Source organism: Culex quinquefasciatus, chromosome 2 (genome assembly GCF_015732765.1).
Source record: "Culex quinquefasciatus strain JHB chromosome 2, VPISU_Cqui_1.0_pri_paternal, whole genome shotgun sequence".
Classification (NCBI taxonomy): domain Eukaryota; kingdom Metazoa; phylum Arthropoda; class Insecta; order Diptera; family Culicidae; genus Culex; species Culex quinquefasciatus.
Genome location: NC_051862.1, coordinates 165,040,018 through 165,054,515, shown reverse-complemented (window position 1 = coordinate 165,054,515; position 14,498 = coordinate 165,040,018). Strand labels below are relative to the sequence as shown.

The 14,498-nt window shown below is 34.8% G+C and overlaps 2 protein-coding genes across 4 annotated transcripts in view; one reads left to right on the top strand and one right to left on the bottom strand.

The window, feature by feature from the left end:
• The window catches only part of LOC6038075, a 554,342-nt gene that overhangs the window by 193,880 nt on the left and 345,964 nt on the right, over nt 1–14,498 (bottom strand). The window lies entirely within an intron of this gene.
• Nucleotides 5,093–14,498, top strand: part of LOC6038074 — a 69,693-nt gene continuing 60,287 nt past the window's right edge. Inside the window, 5 exon segments of the mRNA XM_038257663.1 lie at nt 5,093–5,271; nt 5,950–6,186; nt 6,189–6,226; nt 6,454–6,626; nt 6,781–6,840. Coding sequence (XP_038113591.1) covers nt 5,205–5,271; nt 5,950–6,186; nt 6,189–6,226; nt 6,454–6,626; nt 6,781–6,840 — 575 coding nt within the window. The 5' untranslated portion in view covers nt 5,093–5,204.

Genomic DNA, 14,498 nt, shown 5'->3' with positions numbered 1-14,498 from the left:
CTAGATTTGAATCTGAACATGTTCAGATTTTAGATAGCTATTAATCCAAATTTGAAAAAAAAAATATTAATATTAGTGCCCTTTGAATTACAGAACAAAGAGATTAGGTATGTTCCTAGTATATTTTAAAATATATGATATGGCAATTTTTCATAGTCCCCTCTCCCTTAAAACTTTCTAGAAAAATCAGTGGTCAAAAATATATTCTTGAAAAAACCTTTTACATTTTAAGGGAAATTAAAACTTAATATACATAAAACAATTTAAAATGCTTAAAATCGATGAATTTTTTTAAATATTTTGAAATTTTAATGTACATTACCGAAGAAAGTTTTTTTTTCTTTCTTTGTGGCGAAAATATAACTATAACTGTTTTAAATCGTTAGATGCCATAAGGGGAAATTGTCGCATGTTTGGCAGGTCATGCACATGCTCCTAATTCTATTCAATTTGCTGATTTTTACTGTTTAAACAACTAATTTTGCTAAACTTTTGATAGAAACTCACTTCTTATTGAGTTATTTATCACTCGATTTAAGTTTAAACTGGTTTTAATGAACTGTAATTGAATATCAAGGTGCTGATATGGCAATATTAGAGGCACGCTGGAAATAGATTATGTTCCCCTACCCAAAGAAAACGGATAAAATATACTAATTCAAATCAAACTATAACTACTTAAAAACAATCCTAATAAAATATAAATAAAATTATAAAGAAATTAATCAAAGAGATAGGCATATTGCTGATCTGTAACCAAATTTCAACAATTTCTCTATTAATTGTGTAGGCCCAATTATAATTATCATGTTATTAAAAATCCGATCGTTAACGAAGTAAACAACCGAATCACTATTTTCATAATTAAATCTTGAAAATCCTGGGGTGTCCCGGAAAATCCCGGGATGGACACACTTTGTAAAATCAAATTTGAAATGGAAAATTTCTTTTCACAATTCCTGATAAATTGCACCGCTTTCAGGTCATAAGCATTTTTATGCAATTTGTTTTCAAAAAAAGATCAGGTTTTTGCAATTTGAAAATATTTAATGTAGGAAAAGCACCCCTGAATAAATAATTAAGAGCTGTGACAACTTTTCTGCTATTTTCTATTTTTAACTTTTTGGACAAATAGTTTAAAATGTCCAAAACTAGAGTTTCTCACCCCTTTATGTTTTATTGATGTTCATTAACTAAAAAAAACAATGGTTTCCGATATTTTGCGAGTATTCACCAAATTACATCTTTAAGAGGCAGTAGCTCAGGAACCAGCAGTCCTTGCAGCAAAATCAAAATAAAAATGCTGTTGGAAATTTTCAACAGCTTTTCAAAAATATATTTTGCAGGGGTTTGACCTATTGATAAGATATTTTAAAATTGTAAAAAAATAAATAATTAAAAAAAAACTACAAATTCCTATATCTTGAAAACGATGTCAAAAGTAATTTTAGATTAAATTTTGATTTTGCATTTAAAAATTATTCTCAAAATTTTGTAAGACAATGTTTATTTTTTCCAAAAATCGCATGCCTGATTCTTTCCCATCCTAGACTCTTGCGAAAACATGTTTAAATATATGTTTTGTATAATATGGCCAACGCAAATATTTTTAAAAATTGGTCCGAAAAATCAATTTCAAAATTTTAATGGAAATAAAATGTTAAGCAATTGAAAATTATGTTTACTGAATTTTACTGCATTTACAATAAAATTTAGCATGTTTGGGATCGAATAAAAATATTTGGATTTTTTAAATCCAATAAACAGTACTTAAAAAATGTTTTTGGGCGAAAAAAATTTGCTGATTTCAAGATATTTTGAAAAGTAATGATGCCAGGTTAAAAATGGATTTTCATTAAAATGTTGATGCCGTGGCTTGTTATATAAATTTTTATTATTTTGCCCCCGCCCCCCTCGACTTTGGCCAGAGTCGAGGGAAATAAAATTCAAAAATACATAAATCGTTAACTTTTTTGAGAGAATACTTTCCCAAGATAAAGATTTTCGAATATTCTATGTCTTTTGTTGTATTAAGCCATGTATGTAAAATTAAAGAGGCAAAATCTCTTTATTTGGCAAAGGAATGTATAGATAAAGTTTTGTCCAAATAAATTATTTCAAATTTAAATATTTCGGAAAAGCAGCGAAGTACAGAGAATTACTCAGTTCTGAAAAGTACTTTTTGCAATTCCATTGTGAAACTGTCAACATTTCCGTCCTTCTGGAGAAAGGAAACGGCTTACTTTTCCCCACCACAAATAACTGAATGGAAAATAAATACCTTTCAAGACCAGTGCTGAAAAGTTCTACTTTTCAGCACAGAAATGGGTGCTGAAAAGTCAACACTAGTATCGAAAAGTAACATTTTTTTAATTTGTTTTTGTGGGCACGAACACTTGAATGTTTGACATAAAATTTCATTCAAATAGCGTTTTTTTCGTTGCAAAACATGATTTTCAGCACTTGTGTATTTATCCAACTCGGTAAAACTCGTTGGATAAATGTACAACTCGTGCTGAAGAAATTGTATTTTGCAATTTGTTGTATAAACTACTATTTTGCAATTCCGTCGTGAAACTACTTACTTTTCCTGTCATTCTTGAACGACAAAATAGCCTGCCTGTCATCATAGCCTGCCAGTCATCGACCATTGAACAAAGCAACCCCTGTAGATTGTTCGACTGACAGTTGTTGGAAAAATCGAACTGGCACAGCGTTCTGCGTTCACCACTGCGTCGAACGGACAATCTTGTTCTTAGCTTAACGGTGTTGGGTGGTGTTGACTTGCGAGCTTGAGTGTCGGGTGGGGTAGTGTGCCAGAGATGGAAGGTGAACTGCGGCATCCAAGAAAGCGGAAAATATCTGGATTATCAACTATCATCCGGTGAGTTCGTTCCATGTTGCATGTTTACTTGGATTTGTAAGTTTGTGGGGGAGATATGGGCCCTTTTTCAGTTTTCAATGTTTTCTATTTGTGCAAAATTATTGGTTTTGGTTTTATGTTTTTTTTTTAACGTTTGATGTGATTTCCGCCTTTAAAGATTGACCGCGTTGTGTTCGAGTCGTTGCGAACTATTAACGATTCGCGTCGTAAAAATTGTTTCTGCACGCGCAGTCCTGTTTTTCGCGATAATGTTCGTCTCTTTTGTGTCGCTGTTTGTGTTCAGATTATGTTCCACCAGTGCAAGCGGATGGTTGTGTTTGTGTGCAAAGTGAAGAAAAAAATCAGGATTGTGCCTGCAAGAATGGTGAGTGAAGGGACGCGTTGGTTGGAGGAAATTATTCAATTATGGTTGTGTTTGTGTGCAAAGTGAAAAAAAAAAAAAAAAAAAAGAAAAAAACAAATCAGGATTGTGAGATGGATTTTTGCGGTGTTCGTTTTGTGCTGTATTCGGGATCATATTCGGTATTCATATTAATCGGTGAGTTATTGTGTGTTTCAAGCTCTTTCTTCATCATCGCTGATTGTATGGCAAGTAGACGATTGAGTTCGTTAGGTTAATCGCGTAACAAAATTATTTTGATTCATCAAGAACGTCGTTTGGTGCGCGAGTCTTTTTTGTGTTGAAAAGACCTTCCCATAGCTCCGTAGCTCGGAGGGCTCGACGTCGGCTGTTTGAGTGTTAAGCCCTCTCCATAGCATCGTAGCTCAAGAGGCAACGAAAATCAATACCTTATCTAGCTAACAGAAAGAAGATCGGAAGGCACTTGATGATTGAATTCCTCGCGTCTATTTCGTAACAATTCATGAACTAAATGATTATATTATTAAAAATTAGACTACGCTATCATTGCAGCATTGCGTTTAACACCTCATTTTATAAATAAATATTATTTGGTTTTATCTTTCCACAGCCGGCTGTCTAAGATTAAACCATTTCATTAAAAAATTAACAACAGTTAAACGGGAAATGTCTCATCCGCAGCATCCGATTGTTTGCCTTGAGAATAAAATATAATATCTTTCAACAAACACTATGATTTTGGGTCGCATCATCATCTTCTATGATGAATCCTGACCAAACACCCTATCCTACTAACCAATTTTCAGGTTCCTGGCGCTTGTGGGGTGTAAGCACAGAGTAAATCAGCTGCCCTAGTAGCAACCTGCGCTAACTAACATTCCCGTCCCTTAAAATCGAGATCTACAAACTGACATGGCGGGCGCCGTTGGTGGCCAATGACTGTTACCTATTCGCAACTGATCTTGTTTTGGCAATCATGGTGTTTTATCTTTTCAGCGCATTCATACATGCTGTTGATAAGGGAAATACCACTTGATAGTCGAAGCCTATGATCAGTAGTGCTGAAAGGATATTACGGTTCTGTTCAGCATCGGAGAAGGACAACTATGGGTGATCTCTCATGCTCATGCTCATGCTCATTCTTGAACGACAAAATAGCCTACTTTTATGTACCAAAAATAACAGAATCGAATAGCAACACTTTTCAAAATAAATGCTGAAAATTTCTACTTTTCAGCACTCATATGGGTGCTGAAAAGTTGAACTTTTCAGCACTTGTTTTGAAAAGTAACACTTTTCAACATTTTTTTTTGATTTAACCGATTTATTGGCAAAATACATGAAAATTTGACATAAAATTTCACTCAGTGTGTGTTTTTTGGAATTGCAAAAAATGTTGTATGGAACTCGTTGCAAAACTTGATTTTTTCAGCACTCTTCGTATTTGTACGACTCGTGCTGAAAAAAATCCTCTTTTTGCAACTTCTTGCATAAACTACTATTTCAGCATCCATTTGAGTGCTGAAAAGTTTATATTTTCAGCACCAGGGTCGAAAAGTAATACATTTAACATGCTTGCGGGGAAACAAACGGGATAAATGGTTGTATTTAACTCGATGCAAAATTTGATTTCTAGCACTCGTCGTATTCATTCAACTCGGAAAAACTCAGATATCAAATATGTACTACTCGCGCCTATTTTTTGTTTTTGCATAAACTACTATTATAATATATTGAACCAAGAAATGCACCAAAACAGTGAAATTTTTTATCATAATTCTGTATGGATCACCCTGCTAGCTACTTCACCCAACTCCTCCAGGACCCACTTCCGGCAGCGCCAGGACACCGTGGGTGGCTTAAACTACGTGTACGTGTTCCGTGTGCTGCTGTATGTGAGTGGGCACGACAAAGTGTAGTGACAAAGACCGAGGACAATCATCAGGAGCAGCAGCAAGAATGCCCGGCGGAGTGGTGTTCCTAGTCTGTGTGCCGACGGCGAATTATGAACGAGCACTAATTAATGGTAAGAAATACTTTTCTGTTTAATTTGCACTTAAGCGCTGTGTGTGGGGGTTGGCGGGTTTGTCGGGGTGTATACGTGAAGTTCCTGAATGTGTTTGGTGAGTTGAGTAGAAAATTATAGGAATTATAGTCTGCTGAACTGTATTTAGTGGGAAACACTATGATAAAGTAGGAGAGTTGAACACTTAGTTGTTGATCTTCTTGATGAAGAATACCAATATTTAAAAGGAATTCCAATGCAAGCTGTTTTTTTGTTGTTTTCTAAAATAAAGTAGATTGCAATTCTTAGATACATCCCCAAAGTAAGGCAGAACTTACAAAAAACGATGTTACACCAGGAATATTATGTGCAAAAGTTTCGTTCTTTGCAAGTCCGGATGTTTCAGGCAGATTGGGTAATTGCTGTTGAATTATTCATAGAGGGCGAAGCTCGACCGGCAAACAAGCTCTTGCTCGTTTTTTTGTTTGCCCTGGGGTTGGCTGACTATTTGCTCCCTTAGCAATCGAAAATAGGTCAAACTGCATCGACTAGGAAAACGCTAAAAAATCGCTTAAATATTCGGGGAAATTCTACTGCAAGTTTGATAACAAATTACAATTTCTTTCTATAATTGATTTTGCTTATCCAGGTTTCCTAAAAAGCACATTAATTCAGTAATTTGTTTCTCTAATTATTCAGGACTCGATTACGATAACAGTGAGGTGTTGCCACCCTCGCAAGCACCCCCACAGTCTCCACCACCCCCTTACCACCAGCACCAAAAGTTGAACATCAATGTACCGGAACCAGGTACGACCCCCCTGGGATCTAGCGAGGAAACCAATGCCAACGCCATTCTGCGGCTGGAGGTGGAACTTCGAGACAAGCATGCCGCCGCCAATCGACGTCCGGCAAGGCCAAGGCCACCACCACCACCACCCCTCGCAAGGACGTGGGATTTGTACCGATGGAGAAGGTATGAACATCCAGAACCCTAACTTAAAAATCTAGCAGGGAAACGTGCTGCCAAAAATTCCAAAACAAGTTCGGTTTGTGCTTTTTTGGAAGAGCTAGAACTCCACTTTATAATTTTCACCGGAACGCCAATTATCACCTCGTTGGCCTAACTTCAAATTCTAAAGATTGAAGCCACTTTGCCGCAGTTCATAATTTCAACGACTGTCTGCATCCATTGCCACCCAGGTCCTCGACGAGCTGCTGAAAAAGCTCGAAATCGAGCACGTGCTCTGGCAGCTGGACCGGGCTGGCCACTACCACCAGGTGCTCTTTCCGCTGGCCTCTGGCGATCCCTGCGAGACGACCCTGCACTGTCTGACCGAGCTGGGCATCGGGAAGCGCGCCAACTCGACCGTCAGGTGAGTGCCGCCACCTTTTGTGGAGGAATTCTTTCGAGTGTGCCAAATGCAACGCAGTGAATGGTGTGGTGCTTTTGAGTAATTTTGATGGTTTTTTTTTGCGGTTTTTGGATTTCAATGAAGTAATTGAGTTTTTTTTCTTTCTGATTTGCAGTGTTTTGCCGTGCAGTGTCAGTTATGATGGGTCGGTGGAAATCCTTGAAGATGAGTACAAGTAAGTAGCATTTTCTCTGATTTTTATTATCTCTGATTCTCTGATTCAAATTTTCAGAAAAAATATAGGTAACTTTCATATTGGGATGGGTAATGGGTAATGTTCTTGTTACAAATATTTATAAAACGATTCATTAATTTTATTTGATTGATATAGGTATAAATTTCTAATTAAATATCGGTAACCAATTTCCGGTGTATGTTTTTTTCGATTCAATATTAAATTCAATTTCATTCGGTGAACAATCATGTTACAATAAGTTAATTTGAAGTACATAACAAAGTTTGTTAAATCTCAATCAATTTTGGAACGATTATTCTTATAACTAGGAGATTACCAGGAGCAATTTGGTTCAATATAACATCGTGAGTGAAATAATATTTTGAAGTTGTGTATAACCTCGTGTTACTTGAAATTAAAATGTCATTCTTTCGAATTTAGATGGTTTTTCCCAGCAAGCTGCATTTGCAGAACGCTTCCTGGTTGTGATTTGGTTTCCGGAAGCCCCGGGGATGTTCCGATGGGGGGACATCCGCTGAACCATAAGAGTTGGGGCAATATGGGTATCTCACTTTATGGGTTTTGATGCTGGACATGAAAAGTTGAAATTATAAGGGAATCTTGGGGAAATTTGGACCAGACAATGTAATCGAAAATTTCAACAACCATCTTGCAAAGTTCTTTGTCATACTGGTCATGTGTAACATAAACACCTGCACCTTTTTGAACATATTAAAAAATTTCACAAAACTACGTATTTTTGAGACAATACTAAAAATTTCAGTATCTTTTTAAATATTGGTAGGGTATATGGCCCTATTTTGGACCTACTATGCAAAGTGTCAACATATTTCGCATTGTTCTCGGCGGCAACACGCACACTTACAGAAATTCGATTTGATAAACCAAAGGGCCTATCCACGATTATAATTTGATTTGATTTTGATTTGATTTGATAATTTGACTTATTTGATTTTTTTTTCTCTGAATCAAACCAAATTTTGTTTGTTTTTCAGTAAAGAGCATTTAAAAGACGTGCAGATGACAATTCAAAGCATTTTTTATTTATAATTCGTAAATTGACCGAGAACTGATCAAAAAAATGATTTGTTTATAACTAGCGCTTAGGATCTTTTCAAAACTAACTCAAGATTTTTAAAATTTAATTCATACGACTTTTTCAAAAACCACACGTAAGCAATGTTGACAGCTCCTGTCACGGTGACAGCTGACGATTAAATGAACTAGACCCTTTAGGTTTTTCAATCGTTTCCCCTTCAATTCCAACAGGGTAGCGAGTTTGCATTTTTTAAAGCAAAAATTAAAAATATATGCAGCTAAATTGGTGATAATGATGTTAAGACAAAAATAAATCAACATCAGTTTAAATTTTGGGATACTGTGCAATCGGTCCTAACAATAATCTAAATCTCTGTCATCAATTTGCATTTTTATCGTTTAAAAAATATATTTTCGTCGTTGCTGTTAATCATTTGCTTTTTAAAACTTAGATTTCTTTCAAATAATTACAGTAAAGAAATTCAACTCAAAATATTAAATTAAAAATTATCAAATAATTTCAATGAAATATCGAAATAAATTGATAAACTTAACTGGAAACACCTTGTTATACATGTGTTGGTGATAGCCTTGAACCGACGGCAAAGTAGGTCCAAAAACTGATCCAACGCGACTGATTTGAAAAAAAAAAAAATTGATTTGAGTTTTTTTCGATAATAGAATAATTATTTCAATGGTTTAGTGATGAAAAACATAAAAGAATTGAATAAACAACAGTTACATGGCTCGGAAACCGGACGAAATTGCTTGGTGTCAGTGCAAAACAGAAAATATCATCAAGGTGTCGCGAGCGAAATCTGATAAGCAACGAGGCTGGAATTTTTGGACCTAATCTATGTGCTAGGAAAATGGTAGGAAATACGAATGGCATTGGAAAAAGTGGCTGAAAAAGTGGAAATAATCAAAAATGTTCACATTTTTGGAAGAGGTAAGCTACAAAATGATCCTGCTTACACTTTCTGTTGGTTGGATTCAGTGAATTCGTACTTTAAAAGCCTGAACTACCTCGATTAATAAAAATAGGTCCAAAATAGGTACTAGGTCCAAAATAGGGTCATACACCCTATCGAATGATCAGGATTTTTATGTACATTTCGAATGTAATAAAAAAATGAAAAAAACAAAATTATTCCAATCATTCGATACCCAAATTGTGAGAAAAAGTTGAGGATTTTCAAAAACTTGTTTTAAATCATTCGAAATGTATGAAAAATTCCGATTGTTTTGTGAAATTTTGGAGTGTTAAAAACAATTGATATAAATTTCGAAATTCATCAAAAATCTCGATCGTTCATTGCCCATATTGCAAAAATACTGAAATTTTGAATATTTATTCAAAAATACGTTGTTTTGTGATTTTTTAAAAGTATTTTTCAAAAATATAGTATGACATTCAAAATGTATGAAACAAATACGATCATTTGACACCCACAGTAATCCTCTACGTTTTTGCAAATCATTTTTTGCTTTGTATTTTCAGTCTATTTACATTCATTTTATTTTCTGATAGAATTTTCTTTGGCGTCTCCGAAAAAATGTGTATGTTATGATTACAACATTGCAGAATAAAATGGGCATACGAAAAAAATATCTGATTTTAATTTGTTGGTTTTGCCTTCCTCACTGAGGTAAGGCTATAACCATGCTCCAAAATTGAACTTTTTATTTTAAGCTCGAAAACCCACCTTGATGTATACATATCGACTCAGAATCGAAAACTGAACAAATGTCTGTGTATGTGTGTGTGTGTATGTGACCAATAATGTCACTCAGTTTTCTCAGCACTGGCTGCACCGATTTTGACCAAACCAGTTGCAATCGACTTGGTTTAGGGTCCCATACGGTGCTATTGAATTGTTCGAAGTTTCGATAAGTAGTTTAAAAGTTATGTATAAAAATGTGTTTTCGCATATTTTCAAAAGTTGAATAAATGGCAGTAAACTGATAATTGATGATCATGATCATCATGCTATACATCGTTAGTTAGGTAATCAAAAGACCTTTCCAACGAGTCTAAAACATTGAAGATCTGGCAACCCTGTCTCATGCTATGACCACTTATGATGCCACTTATGAGACCTTGAGTGATATGTATGTTTTTTTGTATTCCGGAACTTAACGAAATAAAACGAAATTTGTGTCCAAACCTATCATATCACATATCTCCCATTGTTGGAAAAGAGTGAGGAAGGCACCAACCACATAGGTGGATTAAGTTAGTTTGTATTATTAAATTAATGTTGAAGTCTTTAAAAACGTGTTTTATCATCTTTGTTTTTTATGTGTTTATGAAATATTGAGCTTGGATTTATTGAAACATTAGTTTTAAGCAGTGCATTTATTTTCAAACTCGGAAACTATTAGTTCGCTGTGCTTATTTATGATCTTAAAAAAAACTGCTGCTTTTAACAGAAAATTTAACAAGTGTAAAATATGTTGACATTGCAAGTCAAGCTAATAGTTTCTATGATATCGCGAGTTGAAAAATTAAGACATGAGAAATGAGAAAGAGTTCATTACGAAATTCTCATCATTCACTAAATTTAAGCTTCAAGAGGCTTTACAGCTTTTCGGAAACATTCTTGACACGGGGTGTTTTTTCTTCATCAAGTGTTATTAAATTGCAGAAAAATAAAACCTTTGAAACAATGTTTTCAAATGCCCAAAACATGAAAATAGTATGTTTTTGGAAAATTATTCTCGATTGTTAATTTGTTTTCGTATCCAAAATGACTTTTAAAATTTTGTTTCACAACATCTGATATTTTTTAAATTACAATTTTGGCACCCTCTTTAACAAAAGAAAAGCGAAAAATCCCGCAAACATTTAAAAATGTAGAAAATAAAAAAAATTGTTATATTTATTTTTAGCCTACAGGTCGATAATGAAATGCAATATAGAAATGATTTTGCGTGTACTTATTTTTTTTTTTGCAAAGTCCATAATAAACTTTGCCGAAACTACCAAATCGATTAAAGAACTCCCATCTCAAATTACAGATTTTCAAATATTTATCATGGCCATACAAGTTTTCATACAATATTGGAATCAAAATATACGAACATCTGTTTGTTGGGGAGGGATTTTTTTTTATGTCTGGATATTTTTTTGACACTAACATTATTTTTAGTTAATCTTTAATTTGAAACTATTTATAAGGTTAAAAATGTATTTAAAAAAAAGTTAAAAATCAATTCGGAAAGAAAATTAAACTTCAGTTACTTTTTTTTAAATAAAATGCACCTTTTGAACTATAGCCATTTTAGTTTTTTTTAAATAATTCCATGTTTGTTTAATTCCAAGAATATTTTTAAGGTAGCTGAGTAGGTTCTCAACTGTTTTAATTTTTTACTTTGAAAATATAAGCTTTAAGTTTGTTTGTTTTTTAAAAGATTCTACACTTGTATGTATTCGTCTTATGAGGACTAATAATTGAAGACAACAAAGCTGTAAAAGGTTGAAATTATTTATGATGTAATTTTAAATTTAGACATGGTAAAATTACATTTCCAGAGGCATTACATAAAAGATGTACCCCTTCCCAGATGTAATATTACCACGATTTTTTTTCTGTGTGGTCCAGGTCGCAAAATTAGGTGGAAAATTGATTTTCCGATAAAATGGGAACGTTTGGAGGTTTAGTGTCTTCAGAAGAGCAACTTTTGGTTTGGTTGAAAATTATGGTGGTTCACGATTGGGGTGATTTTAAAAATCTTACTTCTCAGGAATATTTTTTGGATTTTTTTGGTTTTATAGAAAATTGTTGGGCTTGCTAATTCAAGCAACTTTGTCGAAGACACCAACATTTTATCTCGTAACCTACGCCTTCTACGATCAAATTCATAGAAAACATCTGAGCAAACCTTAAAAAATCAGTTTTTGGATCGTGGCAATCCAGTGTTAAGTTATAGAGAAAAATAAATATTTGGGGTACTTTTAGAGCTCTTAAAAACAAAAAAAAAATGACAAGTCAATTTGGACTTAAGGATCAAAAGTTACAGCAACTTAAAGGTAAAATAGATGCAAATTTATTCTAATATTTTGAAAAGGCGCTGGTTCTTAATTGCACTTTTATAGGAAATTTGTTGTATGAAAAGAGGAAGGGTTAATTTCGCCGTTAATTATATATACACTCTTTAACCATTAGTTAAATCTCGCTAAACATTGACAACCAACCTGTGCCTCCCCGTGCATTTCCGGTTCACCTCAACCTCTTCTAGTTTATGCAGTCTAGCATCTCTGGTTTTTGTTTCCGCTGAGCTCTCATTCTATGACTTCATTCTTTTTGCACTCTCTAGTTCTGTGCACTGAATTATGCATTACCATAATATGATTAAGGCCACGTGTGTGGGTGCGCGCAACTGCATAACGTCCCAGGAATCTCTCCAGAAGGGTGAGCCTTGCAACCTGCTCACTTCCGGTGGCGGTGAAAAACGACTGGGAGGAAGTAGAAAAAAGCAGCTCTGCTTGTGATTCAATTCCGCACCTCGTTAAGGGAAAAACAAATAACTAAGGGGTGGTTCTGACTGCTGCTGGGCTGGGTTTTTAGTTTATTTTTTGTTTTGCCTGCGCCCACCTTTGCCAGAGTTGCTAGCTGGTTGGATGTTGGTATGCATTACGTAGTAGGTAAGTTATGACCTGGGCATAAAAACGAGGTACCATGGTGGGGACCATCGGGGTTAAGTTTGGGATGAATTTGGAAAAAGTCATAAATTTTAAACTATTTTTTGAAATCATATTAAATATTTTTTTAATTCAACCGTACAAATTTGTTGAAAATTCTATTTTGAACCCCTAATGCCCTTACCCAACTTGCATCGACGAATAGTTAAGGAGGGTCCTTGTCGTCATTTTGTCACACAGAGGGACAGCAATAATGATGGTGATTCCTGCAAAACGAAACCCTTTTTTCTGCGCTTCGAGGGACCTTTGGTTGAGGGAAAGCTTCCACTCATTTTCACTGACAGCAACCAATCCCAATAAACTGAACCTTCATGAAAAACGTCAGTTTCAACTGCTGTTGGGTAAGTTTCGGACGAATCAAGCAAACCCGCAGCACAAACATCGACGGTTGGTTGGTTGTATTTGTGTGTGTTTCTTTGAAATGTTAATCCCTTCCAGTAATGATGCTAGCTTCCACCTCAATATGTTTTTTTCGCTTCTGGCACGTGGCTTTCGGTGGTCCTGCAAGTAACAACTTCATAAAGCAAAAAAAAAACTACACGTGCACCATTCATTAACTTCTGTCCCTGAACTGGCGCGTTCGAGAACATACAAAGTGCAATGCACACCATTTGTGCACACATACACACACAGGCATCACAGCACAATGTAACGAGCATGAATCTCATTAAATCACAGCAGCAGCATCGTCATCATGGTTGTTTGCGCAAATGAGCAAATAATGAAACTTCTGGGCGATGTGGTGGATTACACACAACGTACTACTGAACGACGCAGTTTGTGAAACTGTCAACCCGTCACGGAACGTGTTTTGTACGAAGGGTTCGCGGAAGTTTATAATAGCTCGTTACTTAGTTTAAACCTGTGGAATGAATCTGAACTGGACCTGTGTGGGAATGTAATTACCAGCGGTTGGGTGCCTTAAACGGGACACATTTTTCTATATAAAGTTTTGAGGAAAAGTGCGAAAGAAGGGCAATTTAAAAAAAGGATATATCTATTAGTATACAATGTTATCTTATGTTATGATACTTTTTACAATATTTTAACTAATTACTAGGCTTAGTGATTTTTCACGCTAAAAAATAATATTCAAGGGGACCACCATCCGAAAATACAAATTATCACGTAAATTTCACGGAGCATGATTATAATGCACATGCACAAAAAATATATTAGACATCCAAGCAAAGTGATTTTACATACTGTAAATTTCCAGTTTTAACGGGGACAACCAAATCTTTTAGGAATTTCATGAGGCTTAAAAACAAATGGCCCAAGTAATTAATTCTTGAACAAACCGAGCTTAAATATATTTTTTTGTAATGTCAGCTTTAAAATGAAATGTTCGTCAAATTGTTATTACGCGAAATTTACCTAGAACATTAACAATTTTGTTCAGTAACATGGTACTATTAAAAAATACAAAATATTAAATTTCAGCTTTAAAAAAACCGGATTTTTCAATCTAAAGATTACTTAGCACCAAAATTGGAAATGTTTATAAAGCTTGAGTGCAAAATTTAATTGAAAATGATAAAGTACCGTAAAACGAGATGACTTTGATAGCCGGGGTGACTTTGATAGGTTTGATATTTTTTCGCAAAATGAAAAGTACACATTAAATACGTACGGAATGGTTTGGAATCATACTGAACATAGTAGAGAAGTGTTCAAAATACCTCAAGAAGAACTTTTCATACAATTTTGAATAGTTTAAAAAGAGAAGTGCGGTGCTTCGGTGGACGCGCAGTCCTGTTTTTTCGGGATAAATTTCGTCTCTTTTGTGTCGCTCTTTGTGTGCATGAGGTGATTGGGCATAATAATTGAATAATGCCATCAGAAGTGCGGTGCTTCGGTGGACGCGCAGTCCTGTTTTTTCGGGATAAATTTC